The 27078-nt window shown below is 49.0% G+C and overlaps 2 protein-coding genes across 3 annotated transcripts in view; one reads left to right on the top strand and one right to left on the bottom strand.

Annotated features, from left to right (window-relative positions):
- RAB37 (RAB37, member RAS oncogene family) overlaps positions 1-27078 on the bottom strand; it is a 66415-nt gene that overhangs the window by 23441 nt on the left and 15896 nt on the right. The window contains exon 2 of the mRNA XM_084648147.1: positions 6799-6909. Within this exon, the coding sequence (XP_084504273.1) occupies positions 6799-6909 (111 nt within the window). The remainder of the gene's footprint in view (positions 1-6798; positions 6910-27078) is intronic.
- On the top strand, positions 12664-26814 carry CD300LF (CD300 molecule like family member f). Of its 2 annotated transcripts, XM_084648141.1 has the most exons (7): positions 12664-12823; positions 13149-13496; positions 19112-19193; positions 21197-21309; positions 23219-23256; positions 23838-23972; positions 24942-26814. In XM_084648141.1, the coding sequence occupies exons 1-7, from the start codon at positions 12784-12786 to the stop codon at positions 25092-25094; spliced, it is 909 nt and encodes a 302-aa protein (XP_084504267.1). In that variant the 5' UTR covers positions 12664-12783; the 3' UTR covers positions 25095-26814. The 2 variants fall into 2 exon arrangements, with proteins under 2 accessions (XP_084504267.1, XP_084504268.1); XM_084648142.1 differs by lacking the exon at positions 23838-23972.

The raw sequence follows: 27078 nt of genomic DNA, 5'->3' as shown, positions 1-27078 counted from the left end.
TTAGGCACTGGGAGGTGGGCGGCCTCAGCCAGTGACAGTCATTGTGTGAGTGGCTGCAGGCTAGTAAGGGGGACAGCTGCTGGCTCACTTGGAGTGGAGGGACCTGGAGAGCAGGGGCTGGGGATGTATTGCCCTGTGCATGTCTGTATGGACATGCCTTGGCTGTGTGCATGTCCAGCTACCTGGGTGGAGGAGAACATATGGGAAGCCTTCAGATCACACACAGGCCGCTACCTTCATGAGAAGGACTCCTACTTTTTGGTTTGTTCTCAGAGCTAAGACATCCACCAGTACACACTAGAGACAGGGCTTCATTTGTAATGAAAGCGGTGCCGGAGCTCAAGCAATTGTTTTACATTCATAACTGATGCAGCAAGCCCCGAGGTTGCCGGGGCTCTGAATTGCCAACCCCCGAGATTGCCGGGGCTCGGCTCTGGCCAGCCCCAAGGTGCCGGGGCTCTGAACTGCCAAGCCCAGAGGTGCCGGGGCTCGGCTCTGGCCAGCCCTGGCACAAATCAAGCACTGACTAGAGAGGGACATGAACCGAAACCACAGAGCTGGATTCTGATCCAGATCCAAACCTCGTCTCCCCAGAATGGGCTGAAACCACACCCTGGCTCTGAAACACCCACAGTTGTGGGGGTGAGGGAGAGCGTGTGTGTCGGTCTGATCCTGATTTTACCCAAGCTCAGCTCATTCTGCTGAGCAGGGGGAGCTGCCAAGAGGGTCATGAGCCCACAGTCTCCCTTGAGTTATGGTGAATCTGTCCGGCCTTGAGCTCTGCCTCACTCCTCGCTCCTTAACACTGTCTCTGTATCCCCCCACTCTTAACTCCATGTCTTAGTTCATGCTGCCCCATGACTAGATAGCCTCTCTCTGCCAGTCCACCACAACGCTTCCCTCTTCCTTCTAGTCCCTCATTGAAACCCACCACTGCTGTCAGATTTTACTCTTGGGAGATACTATGGGGATGGGCACCAACCTAGGAGAGAGAGTATTTCATTGATCAGTTACGACTCTGTCTGCTCCCATCCTCATGTCCCGTCATTTGATTACCATCTAAACGGGAGAGATGCAATCTGCTTGGGGTGGAGACCTCCCTGAACTCTGTTTCTAAAGCACCATGCATGGCTGTAGCACTGAACATATTAACCTACTCACCGTTCTCAGCAGTCATTAAATTGCCCTACTGGGGAACAAAATTAGGCCAACTTCACCCTAGCTTCACACAATGAATCCAAAAAGTTAGAGACTGCTTGAAGGTAGCTTTCTGATCATTCATGGATGATCTGCTGCCTTCCCTCCAATGGTACCCCCAACACATTCAGCAAGCAGAGAGCAAGGAAGCATGCACCACCATGGATAGCAGACATCCTCTCCAGGCGAGCGGAGCAGAATGGAATCCAAACAGCCATTGATTTAGGACAGCCCCCAGCTCCCCTCCACCCCTAGTCCCCGACCTGTCTGAAGACTGCCTAGGATAACAGGGGAGAGATGGAACAACCTGGAATTCTCCCTTACCACAGTCTTTTCAAAACCCTATTGCTTCCAGTCAACCTCAAACTCATTTACAAGGATATTTAAGAAAGATGATGAAATTAACTTCATCTTATAGAAGAAGTTGAATGGGAGGGAAACCTCCTAGCCATATACTGGCAGGGCACTGAGGGGAAGGGAAAGAGTGGGGAGGGTCATATAATCCTCAGTTGATACATTAACCTTGCAACTTGCTGGTCTCTCTGGTTGTATAAACATAGCAATGAAAAGTGCTTTCATTCCCTTCATGAATCAGCAATGGAGCACTTCGCCAGAGAATGGGGTGGTAACACATCCCACTGGACTCATCACTAGGGGAAGAAAACAAACCACTAACAAAGGAGGAATTTCTCACATCATGTAAACCAAGGATTCCAGCTAGCTGCTGACTCTGGGCAAAACCCTGGGACCTGAGATGAGGGTGCCCATCCTTGAGTTCTACACAGGTTTGGTCATTCCTCACCCGCACTAGATAGATTCCAGGACAAGACTTTTCTCACCCGGTGGAAATCCAGTTTGAGAGCAACCTGAAATCTGGCATTTTTCAAGCCTCAGGAAAAAACAAAACAAAAGAGAAAAATCTCTGGGATTGAAAGGAAAAGCTGGCAAATGCAACTTTGAACATTACTTGGCATTTGCCAACAGTCCCCTGATCACTCTGCATCTGGCTTGCATCCCTTCCTCTGAGCCTTGATCCGTCTAGTCTGATTATACTGCAAGTGCTTTGAGGGCAGGGACTGTGAATTCCTAACCATTTGCACAGCATCTAGCACCGTCCTGATTGGGGCTCATGGGTGTATTTGCAATACAAATATTAACTAACAGTGATTCATAATTTTACACCTGGGGAAACAGTCACAGAGAAGTTAGTGACTTGTCCAAGGGTACACACAATCTTTGACAGAGCCAAGAACAGACACCAGGTCTCCTGACTTCCCCTTTTGCGTTCTGACCATGACCTCTTCCCTCCACACCCATCAGACACTGATCTCCTTCAGTCCGAGCCCTGGCCACTACAGATTAAGAAACAGGTTGGAACGTCTGGCTAAACATTCAAACTCAAACTGAAAAGGGTAAATATGATCCTCTAACACCTCTGGGGTCTAATTCAGATCTCATCTAATGGGGGAGGAGAAAGGGAGAGGGGCAGAGCATGGGAACAACAAAAGGGATCTCACAGGAGCAGTGATGTGTGAAAGCAAGGAATGTTTTCCTCTTTGTGAGACAGCAGTGTTATGTTACCCAAACACTCCACTTTGCTAATGCATTTCAGGTGATGCCCTTTGTACAGAATCACCTACATGGTAATTATTAAGAACTAGTCCTCATTAGAACAATACCACAGGCATTCTGACAGACAGGGCCAGATCCTCAGTTGGTGTAAATTGGTGTCGTTCCATTCAAGACAATGTACACAATGTGAGGACAATCTTGGAACAGATTCTGCCCTCAGCAGCGCTAGGACAATTCACTGAATGCAATGGGCCTGATCCCACCCCAGTGCACATCTGGAGTAGTTCCACTGAAGTCAATGGATTTACACAAGTGTAAAACTAGTTGGCATGAGACCAAAAATCAGGACTTGTCTCCAACATGCAGAAGTTATGCTTTCACTGGTCTACAAACTAAAGGACGAGTGCAAACGCAGGGTGGATGGCAGAGACACGCTCCACGCAGGTGTTTCTGTTACCGTGCTCTCGCTGGTCTCCAAGTTTTGTTTTAGCCAAGACTTCCTCTACCCCTCAGGAGAGAATAGTTTAGGAACCTGTATTTCCAGTCTTTGTAACTGTACTGAAGAATATGCACATGGAACATGTACTCACCGGCCAGTTAAACTGAACACAGCTGAGGTCATTTGGGTGGATGTATTTCAGATGATCTAAAGCGATTAAAAGCTCCTACTGAGTGCTGTAATAAGTGAGGATTTAATAATACCAGGAAAGATTATGACGGTCCCCAACTTTGGGTGATAATTATGTTCTGCAGACCTGAAATTCCTCCTGCAGTTTCAAGTGAATAGGTTCTTAACCTTTTTGTCCTGAACTCTTCAACAGTTGCCACACTCCTCCCCAGAGAGGGTTGCATTTCAGTGGTGGGCGAAGTACTCCTTATACCACTTCTATGTATGGCCCAATCTTGTCCTTGTGGGTAGGCTCCATGCTGCAGCAGGGCAGTGGAGGGAGATGAGATCAGAGCAGTGCATTTTGCATGTCAGTTAGAGGAGTTATTCTATCAGTGCTGGAAAGGGAGGGTCAGGGAAAAATGTCCCTCAGAACTCTGGAGAAGTTTGGATCTAGAGCCACATCTGAATGACCCAGCCCAGCTCTATAATTAACGTATCCTAATCCCAACACCTGTGGATTTAGGGGTCATGTGGATTCAGACAGAATTCTAGAACCCAGTTTCCTGGGTCAGGAGGCTCTAGTCTCATGCCATGTAAATACAACCTCTACTCCTTTGTGGTGACACAGCCGGGCAAGCCATAGCAGGTGATGAAAGGAACACACAGAGCCTCTTGCATGAAGGAGGGATGTTTCCCTTTGTTCCATTGCAACAAAGGAACACAGGGAGGGAATTTACATAGCTATTGTGCTCCCTGGCTGGGGACAGACGAGAACCTGTTATCGGCCAAACTTATCTGCTCTTCTGATTTGCATTTTGGAAATGTGACTGATCGCTGAACTCTCTCCGCCTCGGGAAACAAAATGGCCAGCAGATCAGTCACCAGCTCTACAAGGCCTCTGTAAATGACTTCCCCTTAGTTCTCACCAACACTATAAGAGAGACAGAGTGGGCGGGGTAATCTCCTTTATTGCACCAATGAGCTTAAAAAATGGAAATATTTTGTTGGTGGAGAAGCTGGTACAATAAAAGAGATTACCCCACCCACCGTGTGTCTAATATCCTGGGACCCACACAGCTACAACAACACTGCATATGACCACAAGAGGGCAGGCTTACTCCATTCAGCCTCTAGGCATTTCCTGCACTCCTAGATCATTTTTCATCTCTGAGACACAGCTGACCATGAGGTTGTTAGGAGCCAATTATGATTATTCCCTCGGTTCCTCAACCCAATTTGGAAAAGGAAATCCCTGTTATTAATTGCTACCTGCCACCCAGACAGCTTCATCCTCGCCTCACTGAAGGGGAATAAGGGATTAGATCAAGCATGCTTATCCAGATGAGAACACAACCATCAGGGGAGATACCCCCCAATACTCAGTCTTTAAAGGTAATGGAAGCAATTCAGGCTTCCAGGGCCATGAGTGAAAGTGTCCACGGCTCGCCAGCGCAAGGGATTAAGCAGCATGTACAAAGCTATAGTCTCCCAATTGTAGGTGCAGCAGAGAAGCAGGCAACAGATCCAAAGAGAGTCACTCTGGAAATTGAACTGGGCCACTGTAGGAGTGAGCTTTCCATCAACATGCTGTGTTTCTAATTCAGAGGGAAGGGGTCTGGGTTGCCTCTAGGCCTCTGCCCCGTAGAGGAAACAGGTGCAGGCCAAAGGGTATTTTCTGTCTGTACAGGATGGCTGAAATGCCAAAGGCCATGTCAGCATGCAGGCAGCGCTCCGGTGTGCAAAGGGAAAGCAGGTGCATGGTCTCCAGAGGAGCCAGCAGAATATCCTTCAAAATCAGTCCCAGCACATGGGTATTTCCAGGAATCTCGTGGCATTCCAGCAAGGTTCCAGAAAGCCTGATCCTGCACCCTGGGTAGTACGAGGAACCCTGAGTCGGGCCTAGGAGTCAAAGAGATTTTACATAGCAATGGCACGTTGAGGTTGTGAATATGGACACAGAAAGGTCAGTGGGGCCAGAACTTGCAAGGTCTCCACGTGTCGGACTGCCCCCGAGATGAGCAAGAGTCTGTGTGCACTGTGTCCACACTGGGTCCAGGAAACGCAAAATCTGGGTTCATGGTTGCTTTATTTTACCAGAGCAGTGCAGAGCTACTGGACCATACTAGTGAATCTGGATCGATTTGTTCAAACGGGAGCACCCTACTGAGAGACGGAAAATGTAGATATCAACTATATAGCACAACTATTATTAAGTTGTCCCTATTACCATAGTACCCAGGAGCCCAAGTCATAGCCCAGGGCCCCATAGTGCGAGGTGTTGTACAAAGGCAGAACAAAAGTGGCTGTATAGAGTCACACGCTCAGTGGAGTTGCAAGTGTCTAACTGAGAGCAGAATTTGTTCCACTGTGTCTATGTCACTCTATAAAGGCATGTATATTATAATGTTCTTGGAAGCCAACACTATAATGGAACACGCAGCTAGACTTCCTTTCACCAATTCTTACCTTTCCTGTACATTTACCTTTTGGATTCACTCTGACTGGTGTGACTCAGGTGAATTTCGTTGAATTGAGTCCGATTGGTCAGCCCTGAGCAGCATGCGTCAGTGACACAATACCCTTTCCCCAGTTTTTGTAAATTGATTTTATCTGGATAAGTCACAAAACACCTAAACTCAACACAGCAAACCTTCGCCGACAGCGAGTTCTCAGTGAGGCAGACTCACTGACAAGGTTGGAGGGAAAAGTTAATATGCAATTTGAAAAGTGCCACCTTCACGCATTCACAGCAACAAGTGTTTTTGCTTTTTCGGGACAGCGTTGGGCAACTCCAGCATGCAGCGCAGCTTAATTCTGTGTTGCCACACATTGTACAGCTATATAGAACACAACCGGGTTTTCCCCTACATACAGGGTGCTGCTCTTTAAACATACAGAGAAGGGAACATCTACCTAGTTAATAAATATGATGTCCATGTCTATAGAATTTCACTGGTATGCCCCTGGCACCCACTTTTCTATATTTTCATGGACTCCAGCCAAGACGCAAAATCTTATTTTGATCCATCCTCATGTTTCCCTTAGCCCTGTTTTCAGATGGCCAGCTAAATCGTCCGTGCATGTCACATCTCTCTCTGATTTTGGTTCAAACTTTCTGCAAACAGCACATCACTGCTATTAGAGGAAGCAAATGTAAACAAAAACAAAACAAAACAACCCATGCTTTACGTGGAGAATTTAATGCCTCTGTGGCTGACGTGCGATTTTGATACCGTGTAATACTGGAGTTATCTTTGGATGCCACGTTTTCAGGTGGCTCTTCTGATTGCTTACTATCCTCAGACTTGTATGCTGCCATGGTAAGTCCTATATTCCTTTTTTTTTTTTAAGTCAATACCACTTCCACTAATGAACGCTCAGCTGCAGAAGAGCAGAGTAGCCAAAGATTCAGCCCTTACCGTAAATCCGATGCCCACAGTGGCAGAAAAAGAGCCGGCAATGAACTTGCCCTGGTCAAACTGAACCAGCAGTGATGTCTTCCCCACTCCACTGTCTCCGACCAGGATAGTCTGTAAGAATCAAAGAGAGAGCCATTAGCATCCCCCGACAAGTGACTCAGGAAGCTGAGAACTGCCTTTGCTGTCTGGAACTCTGCAGGCTTCTCCAATACGTATCCTCTGCCTGCTGCGTGGGGAAGAGCATGGCAGTTCCGTGCCCCTTTTCCCCATGTACCTACAGCTGGGTTATTTGTTGCTTGTGAAGTGCCTGGATCCCACTGAACACATTCTGAACTGGTGTAAATAGCTGCAGCTCTGTTGAAGTCAGTGGAGTGATGCCAATTTCCACAAGCTAAAGATCTAGCTCCTAGCGTCTGATTCTGCCCTCATGCTGGTTTTACGCTAGCTTGACTCCAATGACTCCGTTAGTTACTCCTGATTTACACCAATGTAAGTGAGATCAGAATCAGTCCCATGGAGTTTCTGAGGGATCCAGGCAGCAGCAAACACCCAAATGATGAAGGTGGGGGGATCTGACCCAGCTGACTGTCGTTAACCCTCAAGCACCAGGGAAATGGAAAGCTCCGTTCGGAGTCCTTAGCCAGCACTTTTGGGCCAGAGACCACGTGGAATCACTGGGCTCAGGAGACTCACTGCAAGTCATTAGGAGTTGGGCTCCTGAATCTCTAAATCACTCTTGGGACTTAGCTGTTTAAACCACCTAGGGCTTGCAGTGCTGAGCAGCACAATGCCTCAGCACCTGTAGAAACCAGGGCCCAGCACACAGACTTCAGTTCACCCTCGTCAGTTCATCGCAGGTGGTGCCTCGCATCTCCCGGGACCAGTACTGTGAGTGCGTTAGCCACCAGTATGGGCCTGAGCTAGTGACCATGAAGTACAGGGAAGGAGTCCCATTGATTTCCATGGGTGCTGGATCAGACCCCCAGAGCTGCAGCCCATTGGAGTCAATGGGAGTTTTAGGGGGAGCTGGATCATATCATGTGTGAGAAAAGATGCGGGTGTGCATAGGAGTAGTGGGCAGATGTGGGTATGTAAAGAGTCTCTCAGGATCATGCTAGCTCCTCACATCCTAATATTCTCCAGGGAGCCCTCCTCCCTCCTTTTGAAATGCGTCCCTCACTCCTCTGTTCTGCTGTGGCCCTGCTCTCCTTTGTTCCTGATGGAAGGGAAGAGGTGAGCAGGGCTCACAAAACAGTAGTCCCTGAAGCCAAGAGACCACTACCCTCTTACACCCAACCTTCTTGTTCCTCTTTTCCTCGGCTTTAGGGGCACAGAGTTTTGTGAAAATCCAACTGCATCTGGCTATGTGGTCACAGCATCTGATCAACAGCTTTCATGTGCAAATAACGGCTCCCGCTAACACAGAGGCTCCTCAGAGGAGAGGGTCAGCCCTACTTCCTCTTTCTCTGCCTCTGTGGTGGGGACCCTATTCCGCATGGCTCTCCTGGTGAATTCTCAATGATCTCAGAAATAACTGAGTTCAGACAGGAAACCCATCCAGTTCTGTATATTAACTGCACAGAGCAGCGCTACCCAGAAGCCAGCCCTAGAGATGGAGAATTATGATGGCTCCCTGGGCTTCTCTCCTTTCAGATTCAGCGGGATGCCACCATCCCACAATAAACTCCGACCTCATGGCCTGAGAAATGTTAATAACAGAGGACTTCACTTAAACTGATTCACTCTCCCTGGGCCCTTCCTTTTCTCTGACTCTCTCCAATGTCCTTCCTGAAACCATGGTTCAACTCTGGAAAGTGACCCCATACAAATGCGGGGTGCCATGTTTATTCCGATATTTTTTCCCCCAGCTGCAGCCCCTGCAAACTCAACCTAGGATTCAAAAGTTAGGCTAGATTCTCTCCTTCTGGCATATCATCACCAGTAATAAAAGTGCTGCTGGCCCTTATTTACCCCCATGCAATGCCATCATCTTCAGATTATATCCTCAGTGATGCTTGATGTAGTGTATATAATAGTGTAGTATCCCTTTAAGTAGTTGGGAGCCCTCTAATGATGCTCACCATGTTCTGTTTTAGAAGCCACCAGAGCCCAGTTGGATCAGCAGTGTGTTTAGCTATAGTGAGGCCTCTAATCTTATGTACATTCAGCAAATACAATTATTTGGTCTCCACCGTGCCCATGTGGTTCCTTTATTTTATGTTTGTTGCCTGAAGGGCAAAAACACCCAACATCCAGGTAACCTCATATACAACTAGGTTTGCATAGGTGTAACTGATTGGCTCTGTATTGGGAATTTAGCGTTAATTTCTGATGATGCACAAAGAGGAATAGAATCCAGTCCCTCCAGTGCCCCTGTACCTTAGCCGTGCTGGCTTGGCAGGGCTAACAGGAGTAAACTAGGTAGTAAAACCTTATTTTTGTCACCTACAACTCAGACATTGGAAGGAAGAAGGTGTCAGTTTTACATGCTCTCTTTTTAGAGCAAAACTGGATGTTAATGACACCACCTAGCTCTTATCTAGTGCTTTTCATCCATAAATCTCAAAGGCCCTTAAACTGGCCGCCAGGAAGTTTAGACTTGCAATTAGACGAAGGTTTCTAACCATCAGAGGAGTGAAGTTTTGGAATAGCCTTCCAAGGGAAGCAGTGGGGACAAAAGATCTATCTGGCTTTAAGATTAAACTCGATAAGTTTATGGAGGAGATGGTATGATGGGATAACATGTTTTTGGTAATTAAATATTCATGGTAAATAGGCCTAATGGCCTGTGATGGGATGTTAGATGGGGTGGGATCTGAGTTACCCAGGAAAGAATTTTCTGCAGTATCTGGCTGGTGAATCTTGCCCATATGCTCAGGGTTTAGCTGATCGCCATATTTGGGGTCGGGAAGGAATTTCCCTCCAGGGCAGATTGGAAGAGGCCCTGGAGGTTTTTCGCCTTCCTCTGTAGCATGGGGCACGGGTCACTTGCTGGAGGATTCTCTGCTCCTTGAAGTCTTTAAACCATGATTTGAGGACTTCAATAGCTCAGGCATAGGTGAGAGGTTTTTCGCAGGAGTGGGTGGGTGAAATTCTGTGGCCTGCGTTGTGCAGGAGGTCAGACTAGATGATCATAATGGTCTCTTCTGACCTTAGTATCTAGGAATCTATGAAAAAAGAGGTCGGTGTCATTATACCTGTTTTACTGATGGGGTAACTGAGGCATGGGGAAAGTGAAGTGACTTGTCAAAGGTCACCCAGCAGCCCAGTGGCAGAGCCAAGAATAGAACCCAGCTTTCCTGAGTCCCAGTCCAGTGTTCTGTCCAATAGGGAACTCTGAATCAGGGAAAGCAGGGACTTGAAGCTAGTGTCTCCCATGCCCCAGGTGAGTGCCCTAAGACCCCCCCACACACACTCCACCCCAGTTGTATTGCAAATACATTTTATAATGTTTTGGTTTCATTCTGTTGCAGAATAAAAACAAACCTCGAAACCTCGACATTTTTCGCAAACTGGAATCTTTGTTTTGCAGCCAGCCCTAGTGCTCCCAGCTGTCAACTCTCTCCAAAGGCATCGTGCGGGATCGGACCCACAGGCAGTACACGTTTACTCTGAAAAGGTGCACCGCATTTTGAAAGGAAATTGCTTCACCCAGCTTCCCACCCCTTTTGTGTTTGCTTTCGATGAAGACAGGAGTGGTTGAGATTTGCAGGCACCAATGTTCTCAGATACTGAGCTCAAAGTCTCAAGTGGGAGCGTTCACAAAAACTGAATATTACATATCTGCACAAGAGTATTCAGGCTGGAAGTCCTTGCACGCTCATCTAATCAGGGACCAGAAACAACATGACGTGACTTATCTGATCAACCAACCACAATACAGCTCAAATAACCAATATTCACAGAGAACTGCCCAGGGTCAGGCCAAAAATTTTCCAAAATTACCCCCAGAATTGGACAATGGATAAATGAGAGGCAATTGCAGCCTGTTTGTGGAATATCCAAGGGGGGGAAAAACAGGCTACGTTCATTATCAATTATTTTCTCAGCTCTAATAGTGAGTGTAAGGTAGGGAAAAGACCGAAGAAAACTCCAGGATCGAAATGCTACAGTTACCATTTATTTTTCTCTTTCTGGCCTCTGTTTAAAGCAAAGATGGACCCCATGCTATAAAATCCAGAACTGAGTCCACATCGAGATTTTGTATTCTCACAAACTTTGAGGATGGTTGGATTCAGGTTTGTGCTTCACTCCCTTACAGAGCGAAGGGCAAACCACCCAGTTTGGAGTTAGGTTTCAGAGTAGCAGCCATCTTAGTCTGTATCCATAAAAAGAAAAAGAGTATTAGTGGCACCTTAGAGACTAACCAATTTATTTGAGCATGAGCTTTAGTGAGCTACAGCTCACTTCATCGGATGCATTCTAACACGGCTGCTACTCTGAAACCTTTTGTAGTGATAATCAAGGTGGGCCATTTCCAGCACTTTACAAACTCGAAGATAGCTGGGAGTGCTGGTAGCGTAGGGCCTGAGGAGGGAGTCTACATTGCCAGACAATCCTGCTGTCAGGGTGCCAATGCCTGAGATGATGGGGCGTCCAGGATTTCCAGGTTTATGGATCTTGGGTAGCAGATAGAATACCTTTGGTCGGGGTTCTAGGGGTGTGTCTGTGTGGATTTGTTCTTGTGCTTTTTCAGGGAGTTTCTTGAGCAGATGGTGTAGTTTCTTTTGGTAACCGCCAGTGGGATCAGAGGGTCCTGGCTTGTAGAAAGTGGTGTTTCGTGTTCTCTGTGTATATAAAATCTCCCCATGATATTTTCCACTGTATGCATCCGATGAAGTGAGCTGTAGCTCACGAAAGCTCATGCTCTAATAAATTTCTTAGTCTCTAAGGTGCCACAAGTCCACCTTTAATTTGGAGTTAGATTCCCTTCCAAAAAGTTAGAGTGGGAGCTGGAACTGAGGTTTTGCTTCCAACCTGTCACTAACTGAAAGGGAAGCTGCCTTGTGAACTTCGATTATATTGCAAAGAGAAAGTCACAATTTAAAAAAAAAATCCTTACATGTAATAAAAATAGTTAACAGGAAAGCTGCCATTTCAACACGGCTAGAGAAACAGGAAGAGCAACTCAACATGTTGTGATAATATTTGGCAATTATACAGTGCATTCCATCTTCATAGCACTGCACAATCGTCTGCTGGCTTAGCTGCACAATCCCCCCCTTCCACTCCCCCAGGAGTAGGAAAGTAACTATTGTCAGCCTGCATTTTACCGATAGGGAAACTGAAACATTAACATGAAGTGACTTGACCAAGGTCACAAAAGGAGTCAACCAGCTCAGTTCTCCCCTGTATCCATGCTCCACTTGCCACAGAAGAGCCAAAGTGACTTCACTCAGCAAGTCAGGGGCAGAGCCAGAACTCAGGTCCCAGCCCAGCACTGTAGCCACTAGACCACACTGTCTCTCTGCTGAATTTTGCCAGATGAAGCACAGAAACAACTCACCTGCTCTAACGAAGGGCAGGTGAGGATGGCAAAGCTAATGATACATTAATAACCCATTCAAGAGAGGCGAACCACCGTAGCTGAATGGACAATTAGCATTTGGCATGGTTGGTGTTTTAGATACACACAGAGTTAAATAACAGTTCTCCAAAGGAGTGCCCTGCAAGAGCCTCCAACAGAAGCAGAATTGCAGCTGATTGCTTCCCCTCTGCCCTGGTTCTTTCTTCTGTATTTCATCTAGTGTTTCTGCTCCTGTGATTGTAACTTGGCCAGGTTGTGAAATGAAGCAGAGCACCAGGAAAAGACTGACTGAAAGAACAAAGCAGAAGTGCCTGGATGTCACTTACCACAGACACGGGATTTGCAAACCTGAGAGAGAGAAATGTCCCAGGCTGGAAGGAACCAGAGCTCTCTTTTTAGAGCATTTTAAAGAAAAGACCTGACAGAGCTTTAGGGAGAAAGGGGCAATTGGAGGGACAATGCAGCTGTCCTTCGCTGGGGTGATTCTCTTCCTTGCAGGTGAGAGGTTTCTATTGATCCAGTCACACCAGAGAGACGGCCTGAAAGGCTAATCTACCCACTGAGAGTCAGTATCCTTCGCTTCCCTTTCAAAAGGAGATCTCTACTGGGGATTTATGCTGGGTAACTTGAGCATTAGCACTAATGGGAATCACCCAAGTCCAACCCCTGTGCTGGTCGGCAGCACGCTGCATGGTCTGATAGGGACCAGCTGGGGTGGAGGGAATGGGGCCCCTTGGGGCGTTGAGTTCAAGTTGCCATTCTGCCTCCTCAACCATTCAGTGAAGAGGAAATGACAAGGTTTGCTTTTTGATTTGTTTTTCAGGCTACTCCTCTGGGCTGGCTGCCCTGGAGCTGACTGGCCCTGGAGAGGTGAGCAGGGCCCTGGGCGAGTCGGTGTCCGTGCCGTGTCGGTACCATAAAAGGTATAAAGGAAATAGCAAATACTGGTGCAGAGGAGCAGTTTGGAGAACCTGTCACACAGCTGTTGAGACCACAGGGTCGGAGGCCGAGGCAAAGAGGGACAGAGTCTCCATCAGAGACAACCCCAGGCTGTGCACATTCACAGTGACCATGGAGAACCTGACGCTGGGAGATGCTGGGATTTACTGGTGTGGGATAAGCAGATTTGGATACGATCCAGGAGTTCCTGTTGAGGTGACTGTTGTCCCAGGTGAGTGTCTGCTCGGATCTCTGTACGGCTCCTACATTGCAAGTGAGGTTGAATGGGGGATGGGTAAGAAAGAGAGACGGGCACTTGAGGGCAGGATGTTCGTACATCCCTACCTGTCCCCAGAGGTGATTTTCTGATCTGACTCACCCCTTCTGGTATTGCTGTGGGCCACGAGCAAGACACGTGCGGGTCTGGAAGAGGCTGTTGCTGTGGGCATGCTCGAGTCAGAGTTTATCGTCTGGCTGCCACAGCAGCTCACTCCCCCAGACCAGCTCAGAAGAACCGGGGGCACAACTGCAGCCCCATGTTGACTAAGGGATCCAGCAGGGAGCTTGCCAGGGAAGGAGCCAAGAGGCTCTCTAACCAGCACAGGAGCAGAGCAGTAGCCAAAGGCAGCGAATGTTGGCTGAAGCTCCTGATCCCTATTGAAGTTTCTTTAAAATGTGGCTCTGCTCTGAAAACCGGCTGGAAAAAACCTGGCACCTTGATGGTCTCTCAGGGATTCCAGGTCAAACGCGCTCCCTTTACGAGCACCAAGATGTTAGTTTTCCAGCTGTAGGCCTCCTGCAAACCTGGAATCTGAGGGCCATGCTGGGCTCCTTCCTGGCAGCTCATCATCACCAGGACTAAAAATTCTAGGGGGCAGATTAAACCTGCTAAAGATGCTCCAGGTATATTCAGTCACCTTTGTAAATGAACTCACACCAGTCCTGGTCATGCTCCTTATCTGCATACTTTCCATGGGCATTCATACGTCTGAGTTTTTTCCGGGAAAGCATTTTCATAAACCAAATTTTACATTGACATTTGGATGTGGAATATCTCACACAGCTACCCAATTGGGGAGTAGAGACGAACTCTTGTTGGGGCTCAGCTGGCCAGTCGCAACTCCCCACTGCTACAATCACAAATATTAACCTTTCATATGTGTGAAATTCACCACTGTGCAGAGGGACATTACCCCCTTAGGCCATTTAGCCTCCCTCTGTAGCAGCTAGTTAAAGAAGAGAGGGGTCCAAGCCACAAAATATGGATCCAGATTTTTCACCCCACAAGGTTTGGGGCGTGTGTGTCCAGATCGAGGGCTTTGACTCAGCCCTTTACAGGCATAGGGGCCAACTACAAAATTCAGATCCAGAATTCTCTCTCCCCCCTGACCCCCACCCCCACTCCCACTCCCACTCACTCACCCACACTCCAATGTTTGGGAAGAGATTGGATCTTCCCACCCCTAATTTGAAGGAAAACTGCATAGAAATGATTTTCAAATCACTACAGCTACATTTCAAAGAGTAAATGCCTATTTTTAAAAGTCCCTTACACATAATAAATATCAACAGTTAACAGCAAAGCTGCAGTCTCAACTGTCTGATGACCTGGTGTGAAACACAGGAAGGGCAACTCAATATATAACACTTAGCGCCCATACGGTGCTTCCTGTCTTCACAGCAGCACTGTACAAATGACAGGTTTCAGAGTAGCAGCCATATTAGTCTGTATTCGCAAAAAGAAAAGGAGGACTTGTGGCACCTTAGAGACGAACAAATTTATGAGAGCATAAGCTTTCATGAGCTACAGCTCACTTCCTCGGATGCATACAGTGGAAAATATAGTGGGGAGATTTTATATACACAGAAAACATGAAACAATGGGTGTTACCATACACACTGTAACAAGAGTGATCAGGAAAGGTGAGCTATTACCAGCAAAAGGGGAGGGGGGGAACCTTTTGTAGTGATAATCAAGGTGGGCCATTGATCCTTGATGATGTGTTGGAGAGGTTTTAGTTCGGGGCTGAAGGTGATGGCTAGCGGCGACAAAAAAAATAACAGAATGCCACTAGCCATCACCTTCAGCCCCGAACTAAAACCTCTCCAATGCATCATCAAGGATCTACAACCTATCCTGAAGGACGACCCATCACTCTCACAGATCTTGGGAGACAGGATAGTTCTTGCTTACAGACAGCCCCCCAATCTGAAGCAAATACTCACCAGCAACCACACACCACACAACAAAAACACTAACCCAGGAACCTATCATTGCAACAAAGCCCATTGCCAACTGTGTCCACATATCTATTCAGGGGACACCATCATAGGGCCTAATAACATCAGCCACACTATCAGAGGCTCGTTCACCTGCACATTTACCAATGTGATATATGCCATCATGTGCCAGCAATGCCCCTCTGCCATGTACATTGGGCAAACTGGACAGTCTCTACGTAAAAGAATAAATGGGCACAAATCAGACGTCAAGAATTATCACATTCAAAAACCAGTCAGAGAACACTTCAATCTCTTTGGTCACTCGATTACAGACCTAAAAGTGGCAATTCCTCAACAAAAAACTTCAAAAACAGACTCCAACCGAGAGACTGTTGAATTGGAATTAATTTGCAAACTGGATACAATTAACTTAGGCTTGAATAAAGACTGGGAGTGGATGTGTCATTACACAAAGTAAAACTATTTCCCCATGTTTATTTCCCCTCCTACTGTTCTTGTAAAGTGCTGGAAATGGCCCACATCGATTATCACTACAAAAGGTCCCTCCCCCCGCTCTCTTGCTGGTAATAGCTCACCTTTCCTGGTCACTCTCATTACAGTGTGTATGGTAACACCCATTGTTTCATGTTCTCTGTGTATATAAAATCTCCCCACTGTATGCATCCGATGAAGTGAGCTGTAGCTCATGAAAGCTTATGCGCTAATAAATTGGTTAGTCTCTAAGGTGCCACAAGTCCTCCTTTTCTTTTTAGAAATACTGGTGCAGAGGAGCACAGTGGAACAGCCGCTCCAAAGTTGTTGAGACTGAAAAGTCAGAGATCAAGGTGAAACGGGGCAGAGTCTCCATCGCAGACAGTCACAGCATGAGCACATTCACTGTGACCGTGGAGAACCTGACTCTGGGAGATGCTAGGATCTACTGGTGTGGAATAAATATAAAAGGTGCAGGTGATCCTTATTCCCTTGTTAAGGTGACTGTTCTCCCAGAAAGAAAAGGAGGACTTGTGGCACCTTAGAGACTAACCAATTTATTTGAGCATGAGCTTTCATGAGCTACAGCTCACTTCATCGGATGCAGGTGAGTCTCTGCTCTGATCTTTTGATGGCAACTTGGAGCAAGGGACAGACTAACTCTCCTGTGGGACCAGGCTATTAGATTTTGTGGGGCCCCTGTATACAAGTCTTTTTCCTAATTTAAAACAAAATTATCACAATTATGGCATTGAGACTATTAATGCTATACTAAACTTGCCTTTTAGTTAACATAAAGTCATTCTGTGGTTACATTTAAGTCTTAAAACATGTAGAATATAGTAAAGTTAACTCAAAATAGCCTACTTCTTACCTAAGAACAGCTGTTATATTAGTTTCTTTCTGGGAGGGAGTTTGGGTGCCGGGTGGAGGGGGCTCCAGGTTGGAGCAGAGTGTTGGGGTGCAGGAGAGGGTGAGGGGTTCAGGCTCTGGAAGGGAGTTTGGGTGCAGGAGGGGGTTCTGACCTGGGGCAGGGGATTGGGGTGCAGGAGGGAGTGTGAAGTGTAGGCTCTGGCCGGGAGGCATTTACCACAGGGAGCTCCCAGCCAGCAGCACCGTAGGGCTCAGGCAGGCTGCCTGCATGCCTTGGCCCCACACCAATGGGAAGCCGCCGGCTGCTGACACGTCTCTGCGTACCCCTGGGGGGGGGAGGGGAACAATGTGTCTCCGTGCAGTGCCTGCACCTGCAAGTGCCCAGTTCCCAGCCAATGGGAGCTGCGGGGACGGTGCTGGCAGCAGGGGCAGCATGTGGAGTCGCCCTCCTGCCAGGGGCTGCAGAAACGTGCCAGCAGCTGGCTGCTTCCGGGAGCAGCGTGGAGCCATGGCATGTAGGCAGCCTGCCTGAGCCCTGCTGAGCAGTGGCCCCCCCTTAGCCCGGCGCTGCAGCCCCTAAAGCCTCTTCATTAATCTGGCCCTGCCTGGAACCCAAGTGTCTTCGATTGGGGAGTGCTGGTGAGAGACTGAGAGCTATTTATAGGCCCTAGCTTATCCCCAGGATAGCATCCTGGTCACTCAACCCTAGTGTACAGCAATAGGCTTTGTGTTTGGGTCGGTGAGGCTGGAGGAGTGAGCTGATGTGGGCGCCCAGGGGTTAGGGTGTGTGTGTGTGTGCGTGCAAGCTACACCACCTACTCCCGGGCAGCCCCGTGCACCCACGCCTGCAGCAACTCTCAGTGCTTGGAGGGCCAGGGGTGCTGCTGGAGGCCTCCAAGCACCAAAGCAGGGGAATGGCAGCAGTGGGCTGCAAGACCCTCCCCGTCACACATAAAGGCAATCCTGTCGCTGCTGACCTGAGGCTGGGGGCAGAGGGACCAGGGGGCAGGGACTCCTGGCAATGCAGCCAACTGTAGGGGAGACTCCCCTACTGAATGCAGGACTGGGATGGGGAGAAGCAGCAGGCCGGGGGGGGGCAGGTGTGGAGAGGGGGAGCAGGAAGGAGCACAGAGTGGGGGGTGCTCTACCTTGGGTACCTTGCTGTGCATGCCTAGCTCCATTGCAGCAGGTCTCTTGGATCAAGCTGGACCCCCAGGCACTATGGGCTAGTCCCTGAGGGCTCCCCACTCTGGGCTGGCTCAGGAAGCCACGGTGTACTAGAAACAGAAGCAGCCAGCGGAACCTGCTCCTTCTGTCGACATTTCCTTGTGAAGATCAAATAAAGGGAATGACTGTGTGTGTTGAAATTTAAAATCCACACAGTGGCCGGTGTGAGAGCTATTATGGGACAGGATCAGTGTGCAGAACAGAGGGGTGTCTGGGGATCTGGTCCTGGAGCAAGGGGCGGGGGGGGGAAGCCTGTATGATCTCAGAGGAAATCCCAAGAGGGGCTTGGGTTTGAATATCTCCCTTGCTGCAGGGGCTAAATATTTGGCCAATAAACTATTACAGCAAATCGAATGGCCCCCACAGGCTGAGTGCGTTCAATCTGGAGACTGCCGTCAATGCTTGGAGTACAGCATAGGGGAAACTTAGTACTGCTCTGATGCCCTGATCCAAAGCCCATTGAAGTCTCTGGATACACTCCCACTAACTTCAGTGCGCATAAGGCCCTAAGTGCAACCTTAACTACGGGGCTCCATGCTGTGTACCCCATGCGAAATCCCCCCTCCATATCCAGTCCCCACCCTGAGATCAGCCCACTCCCATGCAGCGTACCCCAGCTCCTTGCCTTTGCTCCATTACAGAGCTCGGCTTTTCACTGATGGACGGTGGCTGCCATCACCTGGTTGTGTGGTTGCTTGTGTGCGGTGCATTTGTTAGTGACAGTCTAGACCCCAGCGGTCACCTCTCTGCATGCCAGCTAACACTCATACTGTGCACTAATCGTCCCCCTTGGTGAGAGACCAAGAACTGAACTGGCCGTAGAGACCGATGGCTCCCTTCACTCTTAGGAGTGCAGTGGGGAAGCTTGCTCTGCCTGTGCTGGGAGTGTTCGGTGAAGAGAGGGCTCCAGGCTCCAGCATGGGCAGGCTGGCACCTTTCACCTGAAATGTCGAGACTAAGAACGCAGCAGCCTATGGAGAAGTGACATTTTGAAGACCTCAGAGCACTGTCTTTTCTGGCTTATATTTTCAGCGCTTTCCACTGCAGTGATGGTAACCACTGGATCTCTCTCCCCAGCAATAAGCACAACAAACGCAGCTGAGCACCCCAAAAGGTAAGGGCAGTTAAGTAAATGTAAAAGCAGGGTCTAAGCTGGGGTGTTCAGGGCTGAATTTCCAGGCCCAGCTTCGCACGCGTGTTAGAGTCTGCAGCGGCAGAGACGGGCACATCCTGGTTTATGTATGCACGCTAAGGGGCCGAATGCCTAGCTGCCTGCAGATGGGGATTTTGCACATCCAAAACCAGAAGTTCCCACCCGCCTGCTGGTGCTCGTGACCCTGCACTGCCAGGCTGATGCACCGTTTCCCAGCCCCGTGTGTCGTCGTTTACACAGGCACAGAGGGAGTGCAAGCACGCTGCAAAAGGCTGTGGGAGAACTGCACAAGTTCTGCAGGCTCAGGAAGCTACAAAGCACAGAGAATAGAGCCGCTGCCTCAGGGTCTCTCAGCGCGTACCGGTGTGACAGAGCTAGGACTAGATCTCGAGTGTTCCTGGGCTCCGGTTCTGTGGTCAGGCCACTAGCCCAGGCTGCCTCAAGACCTTTACTCTGTCTAACTGCACTTTCTCTATTGGTTTCCCTAATAACGCTTTGCAATCAGTGTACAAGAAGCTGCCATCTTATTTCTCACCCTTCCCGTAGAGAGAGAGACCTTCCCCCAAAGTTCACCCTCCTTCAATCTTCACCGCTCCAACCAGACACGGCGGCAGCAGGCAAATCCTCTCTTTTCTCTTGGCCTGCTCTTCCTTCTTATTCATATTGCCAGCTCCATCTGCTCTGCCTTCCCTCCCCGCCAGTTGTAGCTACAGCTGGTAAATTAAATCTTCCCCTGGATATGGTAACTTAGCCAACTCGCTTACTCTAATTATATCACATCTCCCTTGGCACACGTGCTAATAAATAAAATTGTCTTGGTTTCTGAGCTTCTAGTGTCTGTACAGAACCCAGTTCACATTTCCCTGCTCTGGCCCTGTTTCCCTTTTGTCCCATAACATGAGCTGGTCAAATAGCTGACCTGGGTCTCACCCTTCAGCCCCTGGTGTAGAAACCGAGGGCTGGTCTACAGCCAAAGCCAGGGTTTAAACCAAAACTTAGGTCAGCCTAGCAATGTTGCTCTGGGTGTGAAACATTCACACTGCTGAGAGATGTCATGAAGCTGACCAAAGCCCCGGTATAGACATCACTAGGTCAAGGGAAGAATTCGTCTGTCTACCTAGCTCCTGCCTCTTGTGGGGGTGGATTTACTACAACGATGGAAAAAACCCTTCTGTCACTGAAGCACGAGCCTACACTACGGCAACACAGTGACTGCGCTGTCGTGTAGACAAGCCCGAAAAGGGGTCAGTTTTATACCAATTCAGTTAAACTGGTGCAACTTTGTGTGTGGACATTTACATGGATCTAAAGCTGGATTGTAGCAGTTCAGCTGGGTCAGTAAATTATCAGCTCCACGCTAAACCCCATACAACCAGTTTGAAAAACTGATAAGAGGAGCCTTCACGCAGGGCCGTGCAATAGTTTAACAGCATCAGTTTTTGAACTACTTAGAGTTAAAGTAGTGCAACTTCGGCATGCAGGTAACCCCTGACTGGAGAATCCTGTGCATTGTTCCCCGGGGGGAGCTGCGCTGCTTTAGCCATGCTTTGTGCAGGTCTCTTTCTATAGAAGGTAGTGGAAGGGCTTCTGCATTTATGAGAGGAGACTAGAGATGGGAGAGGGCCACTTTTTTCAGCTCTGATGAAATGCCCAGTAGGCTGAATTTGGACAGTTTCAAGTCTGGCTCTGGGCCTCTCTCTGGAGCTTGGTTGGTTGGAATGGGAATTGGTATTCACTGGGTCAAGGAGTGGCTGTGGGTCCCTGGGGCTGGGGGTGAACAATCCCTAGAGCAGGGACGGTCATGGCATGGCCTGTAAATGGCTGCTGGCGGTCCAGTATACAGAGGTGCATTTGCACAAATACCTAGGGCAGGGCTGGCTTTGTTCCCCGACTGAATTTCCACCACCCCCTTCACTGACAGGTAGGCAGTGTCTCAGAGATGTATTTTTCCCTTTGTCTTCCAGTTCTCCTTTCACCAGCGCTCTGTTCTTGCTGCCAGTGCTCCTGCTGGTTTTACTTATGTTACTGAGCGGAGCCATTCTCCTGGCCAGAAGAATGATGCTGAAGAGGAAAAAGGGTGAGAGGTGGGGGTTGCCCTGGTCTCAGATGGCTCTGCCCTCCTTTCATTTCTTCCCCCCCCGCCCCATCACTTACTCCCTTGGCCAATAAAGCTTCGTGAAGCCCTGATCCTAACTGCTTAGTCTGCCAAAAATCCCATGCAAATCAGGAGTTTTGCCTCAGTAGCCAATTCTCCCATTTCTACATTCAGTGCAAGGGAAGTGGTTTAAACAGAATTGCAATTATTTAGAGAGCAGCCAGACTGTGCTAAGCACGAGAGGGACACACAGCAAAACACGGTTCCTAGGGGGAAAGGCTTTCAATTGAAGCAGGCAACACCCAGGCCCAGTGCAGGGGAGGGGCGTCTGAGCCCTGTTTCACTGTTTCTCTTATCTGATTTTGGTCTAAATCTCTCTCCCCCTGTCTGAACTTGGCATGGGGGGGGGGGGGGTAAGGGCTAAGGGACTGAAGACATCTGGGTTCTGTCCTTGTGTGCAACATGAGAATAAAAATTCAAGGCTTAGTCCATTAACATATGGGAGGCACTTGGTTACTACAGCGAGAAGCACCATAGAAAATCCTATGCAACAACCCCCTTCCTCTTCTCTGACCGATACTGAATTCCCTGCACAAACCCCCTCTCATCCCAGTCTCTGCCACCCACGCCGGGGTCAGTCCTACAAGGGGGTGAGCAGCCAGCCCCATTTTCCAGGCAAGGAGCCTACTCACGCTCGTGCAGTACGTAAGCATGGGCTAAATGCCTTGTGTGAGTGTGCAAGAGTACTCAGCCCCCTGCAGGCTCACGCCTATTTTCTTATTTTACACACGTACTCTCTTTTCTCCTGCTCCAGGTTGCATCACCCCTGAGCCAGTGATTAGTCAGAGCTGCGGTTTAGTGCAGTTTCAAAAATAGCAACAGCCAAGTTACCCAAGGCACTTGCTCAGTCCCAAGTGGAGCAATGAGATGGAGACTGAGGAAGCTGGGGGGAGAGGGGGTTTGTACTAACACTATTGGACAGGCAATGTAATGCACCTCAGAAAGAGACAAGGCTAACAGCTTCCCCACTATCACGGCTAGGGGGCTAAGCCACCACTCCCAAGGGGATATATGCAGCTGACTACACCCCACACACTTGACTTTGCCCTCCTGGTACAGAGATTTCCAGTGAGCAAACAGCAGCAGGCCATCTGCTTCTCCCAGGGAAGTTCCACTTGTCCAGGGTTGCACCCATCTGCCAGGAGGAGATCTGGCCCCGTAGCTTTGCCTACAGTTCATCTGTGTTTATGGGCCACGGCTTGCCAGTGCCCAATGCCACAGAGGGCCACAGAATTCCTTCCTGTTCACAGTCTCCATCTGCTCTTTGCCCACTGGACACGGTGCAAGGGCAACTCCAGAGAATCACAGCAGGAGCAGCAATTGCCGTCCACTTGTGAGTGGGGAATCTGGGTGTAAAACTGGTGCTTAGTACACTGGTGAAGGCTGTGGAAGTGAAATAGGCTCAGGAGCTCCAGGGATGCAGGTGGTGGTTCTGGCCTGTAGGATGCATCTCAGCCACAGGGGTGGTGGAACCAGAGAAGATCCATCTCTCTCCTCTTGAAAGGCAGGAGGGTCTAGCTCCATCTGTGTGTTCCTCACCAGTTCTAGGTACATGCCCTGTGCCTCATCCCAGCTATCCCATGTCACTTCCAAAAGTCTATGCCCACCTAGTCTAAGCATTAACAGCTCAGAACTAAGCCCTGGAGAGAGAGGCCAACATTTTTGTGATGATAGTGGTAAAGGGCTGAATGCTTCAGCATTTTACCCCTCCTTATGTAGGATCTGGAGGAGCCCATCTCCCTTCCCCACTCCCAGCCTCGTCACTCCTCCTCTGTAGATCTTCTCTTTCAAGACGGTTACATCAGTGTAATAAGGGTCTGTTACCTTTCAGCGTCTGGAGCCATTGGGCCTAGCCCAGCAGTGAATGAGGTAAGAGGGGGAAATGAGTGCTGCGCTCTGAGACAGTGGGTTAATTCTCCAGCCCCAAGGAGAACAGTAGAGTTCAAGTCTGAGTAAGAGGGTGCTGAGCTCAGTTATTCAACCCCTTGGAACTAAAATAAGAGGAGAATCCAGAGTGAGGGACAGGCTGAATCCCTGGGAAGGAGGTTGGTCATTGTAGGGGGGCCCCAGCCATGATTTGGTCTGGTGCATAAAGCATTGGATGTAGTCAGGAATCTTGGATCTGCCAATAGCTCATTGCAAGACCTTGGGTAAGTCACCATCTCTCTGTGCCTCTCTTTCCGGTCTAAAATGAGAAGAACACTAGTTCCCTTTGCAAAGGGCTTGAAGATTCCTGGCTGAAAAGCACTAGGTCAGCACTGCTGGAGAAAGCAGGGAGACTGTTGCTAGGTGTTCGGGGAGTTAGAGGGGAGGAAAAACCAGGGGACAGATAACAGAGGTAGGCTGTGCCCCTGGATCACCCCAGAAGCAGTGCCTGGTGCTGCTGCAGGGGCAGAGAGCGCCAGCTCAGAGATCCCAACCCAGACTGTGTTTTTTTTTTTTTCCTTCAGGCAGTTACCAGCACCGAAAGTGATGTTTCCTATGCAACTGTGAAACCAAAGCCTAGAAAATCCATCACTACAGCCCCATCCCCTGACTCTGCTCAGGCCGAGCCCAGTCCAGAAAGGGTGGAATATTCAGCTGTAGTAAGGATTCTGGCATTCAGTTCTAAAATGCAAGGATGTTTGAAGAGATTCTTCTGATCCCCTTTATTCTCTTTAAATCTTGCTTTTGGGTTCTACAGGGCATGCCGAGTCTTGCACAAGAGCACTTGCATGCAATGTTCATGTGTCTTCTAGCACATTGAACCCTGTTCCTTTCATTAGCAGCAAGAGGAGTTCAGGAAAGGCTCTAGAAAAGTTTATCAAATTTCTAGAGGCTTTAGAAAAGCTTAATCTCCATCAGGTCTGGAAAAGTTTGGACCACCTCACACTCAGAACAGCAGCTGAAGTCAGAGCATAGAGGGCCAATTTTGCTTTGTTTTGCTTTGCACATACAATGTTGACAGACCGTAGTTGCTGGTGGGCAGGATTGAACCTGGGGCCTCTGAAGCTTAGTGCATGAGCTAGAAGCCAGCTGGCTGTCAGTGAAGGCAGTAGAGCAGACTCATTTTAGCTCTCTCTAAGGGGTCTCAGTGCCACTAGATGGGATGGACACCACACCCAGAAGGTGTGTGGGTTTTACACAATTTGCCTACATGTGGGTAACCGCATGTACCAGCTGAGCAACTGCAGGCCTGATCTCAGCCCATGCAGGTAGGATGCAAACAGGCCATGCACAAAGAGTCAGCTGCAAATTTAAATGTTCCAGTCTCATGTGACTTGCCCAGCAGTCATGTCACATGCTCATCCACAGGACTGGAGTTCCACTCACCACCATGCCATTCTTAGAAAGAAACTATTCCAAGTGCAGGAAGATCTGCACGCGTGCACACATGACAGGGATGTGCATGAGCATTAGGAAACCTGTGCTGTGCAACCAGCCTCATCCAAGCAATTGAGTTACTTAGACAAAGCAGCCAGGGTATGAGCGCTTCTGTTCCTCAGCATCTGTTCTAGTTACGGTCTCTCGCCCTTCATCTCTTTTCTCTGATCAAGGCTGTTTTAAAATTTCAGGCTCCAGGGATGACAGATATTTCTTACGCCACAGTGAAATATCCAATCCTGGATGAGCAGGCAATCTATGTCAACGTGGGCAGGTCATCCAACCAACCCCGCTTGAGCAGCCCTCTGGAACAAACAGAGTACTGCGAGCTGAAAAGGAAATAGGCTCCCCCCGGAACATCTCCCTCCTCCCTGTAGTTGTGTGGAAGTGTGAAGATTGCAACTGCTTGGAGCAGCGCTGCAAGGGATGGAATGGCCCAAGATGAGCTGTGGCTGGTGGAGACCCAGCCAGATTAAGCAAATGCCAGATGGAACTACAGTCTATTGAACTGTCTCGCCAGAATGGTCTGATGCAGCTGAACATGATGTGGTGTAATGGGGGGAACGCTGTGGAGAGGCAGAAGAATCACTTCCTCAGTCCTATTTATTTACATGTATGTCAGTCCTCACCTGTGCTCTCTCATGCAAGTTAAAGCCGGAGGGATAAATAAATAAATCTGATTCTGCAGAGATGGGTCCAAGTCACGCAGGTCTGCTCCAGTTTCCTAGATTTGAGTGGAGAGAGGTTGGGTTTGGGAGCCAGACCCAGGGAGCATGGTGGTGGTGACATCTTCATCCAGCTCTCCTGAGACAGTGAAGCTGCTGCATGGGTCATAGCTGCTCAGAGAGATAAGGGAGAACTGTGGGAGCAGGACCACAGAAAGACAAAGGATGGAGTGCAGCTGGCATCTGGGGACAATGTTTAGACAGGAGCATTCCCAAAAAAAGGCAGCCTGGACTTTGATTGGAATGGGCCCCCAATGGAAGACAGCGCCAGGGAGGAAAGGAGAAAGACCTCAGACACCAAGCAACATGGAATGGCACCTGCTCAGAGGAGATGATGCAGCATTGTTGGGGCATAGGCCTTGGAGAGAGAAGACAGCAGCCCTGGGAGGGGCGAGTTGGCAAGATTGAACCAGAGAGACAGGAAGCGGGAGGGAGTTTTGCATCATTTCACTGCATGCGTTCTGTTGCTAAATGGGCAGTGACCTTTCAAGGGGGAGCTCCCACAGCACCATGGGACAGGGAAAGTGGTATTTGCCTGTGCAGAATACATTCCCTTTCGATAGGGTTGGCCGGCAGCACTAATGCGTGTTCTAGTTCACTGCCATGATACCACAAAGAGCTGATAAATAATTCACAGCTAGGAAGCTGGACAACTTATTGAATAGTCTCCATCCTTTGCCTGTCGTTCCCCACAGCCAAGCTCCCAGGTCAGGGAGGCTTCTGCCTTGCACTTAGAGAACAGAAGTCAGCAGCATCTCTAGTAGGTCTCTAGAGTAGGATGATCCAGGTTGAGGCTCCATGGTGTGATGCCATCAGACCAAGGCTGGCTGCCTAGCTGCTTTAACCACACACACGTTACAGGGGTAACTGGGTGACATTTGATGGCCCGTGATACACACAAGGTCAGACCTGATGAATAATAGTCCCTTCTGACTTTAAACTCTGTGGCTTTCAGACTCTGGAGACTGCACAAGGCCTGCCCCTATGCCCACTGAAGTGAAGGGTGTCAATGGGAAAAAACTCCCAAAGGGCTTTGGATCAGGCTCATGCATAGTAGCCTGGCAGACTAGAAACAAATCATGTTATTTTAACTCTCTGAATGCCACGATGAAATCACTGTAGCCATGGGCAAATTGCTATTGAACACAGAAGGTAGGACTGCAGCCCCGAGACAGTGGCAAAGCCTGGTGCTTTAAGACCTCGGTCACATCCTATAAGGCCCATAACCTCAGCCTCAGTTGTGTCAACCACCGAGAGGAAGCTGAAGAAGCCAGTGATGTCAGACTTTTACATTACTTTTGTTTTAGTTAGTGTAACCTACAGTCAGGGACATGGCGTTCCAGGGGGTGGCCCAGACTCCGCTAGCTGGGGATGGTGGGTGGGTTACAGCTGCCAAGTAGCGTGTGGAATTCACTCGCTGAAGATACAGCCTCTCGGGGTGGGGTGGGGGGGTGGTGCTGCAACATTCCAAGTTTGGGAGTAAGTTTAATGCTTATGAAAGGAGCGGGGGTAGGGTGTCAGGGGCTGGAAGCAGCAGCAGCATGGTCCAAGGACAGGAGACCAAACTGGGAGTCAGGAATCATAAGTTCTGTTCCCAGCTCTG

This window comes from Lepidochelys olivacea, assembly GCF_965140295.1.
Source record: "Lepidochelys olivacea isolate rLepOli2 genome assembly, chromosome: 14".
Lineage (NCBI taxonomy): Eukaryota > Metazoa > Chordata > Testudines > Cheloniidae > Lepidochelys > Lepidochelys olivacea.
This window is presented reverse-complemented; position numbering and strand designations above follow the sequence as displayed.

Coding starts and splice junctions, on each gene's coding strand:
- CD300LF (XM_084648141.1), top strand. CDS start 12,784: ATGCAGCTGTCCTTCGCTGGGGTGATTCTCTTCCTTGCAG. Junction 21,310..23,218: donor GATGCTGAAGAGGAAAAAGG/GTGAGAGGTGGG, acceptor GTTACCTTTCAG/CGTCTGGAGCCATTGGGCCT. Junction 23,257..23,837: donor CTAGCCCAGCAGTGAATGAG/GTAAGAGGGGGA, acceptor TTTTTCCTTCAG/GCAGTTACCAGCACCGAAAG.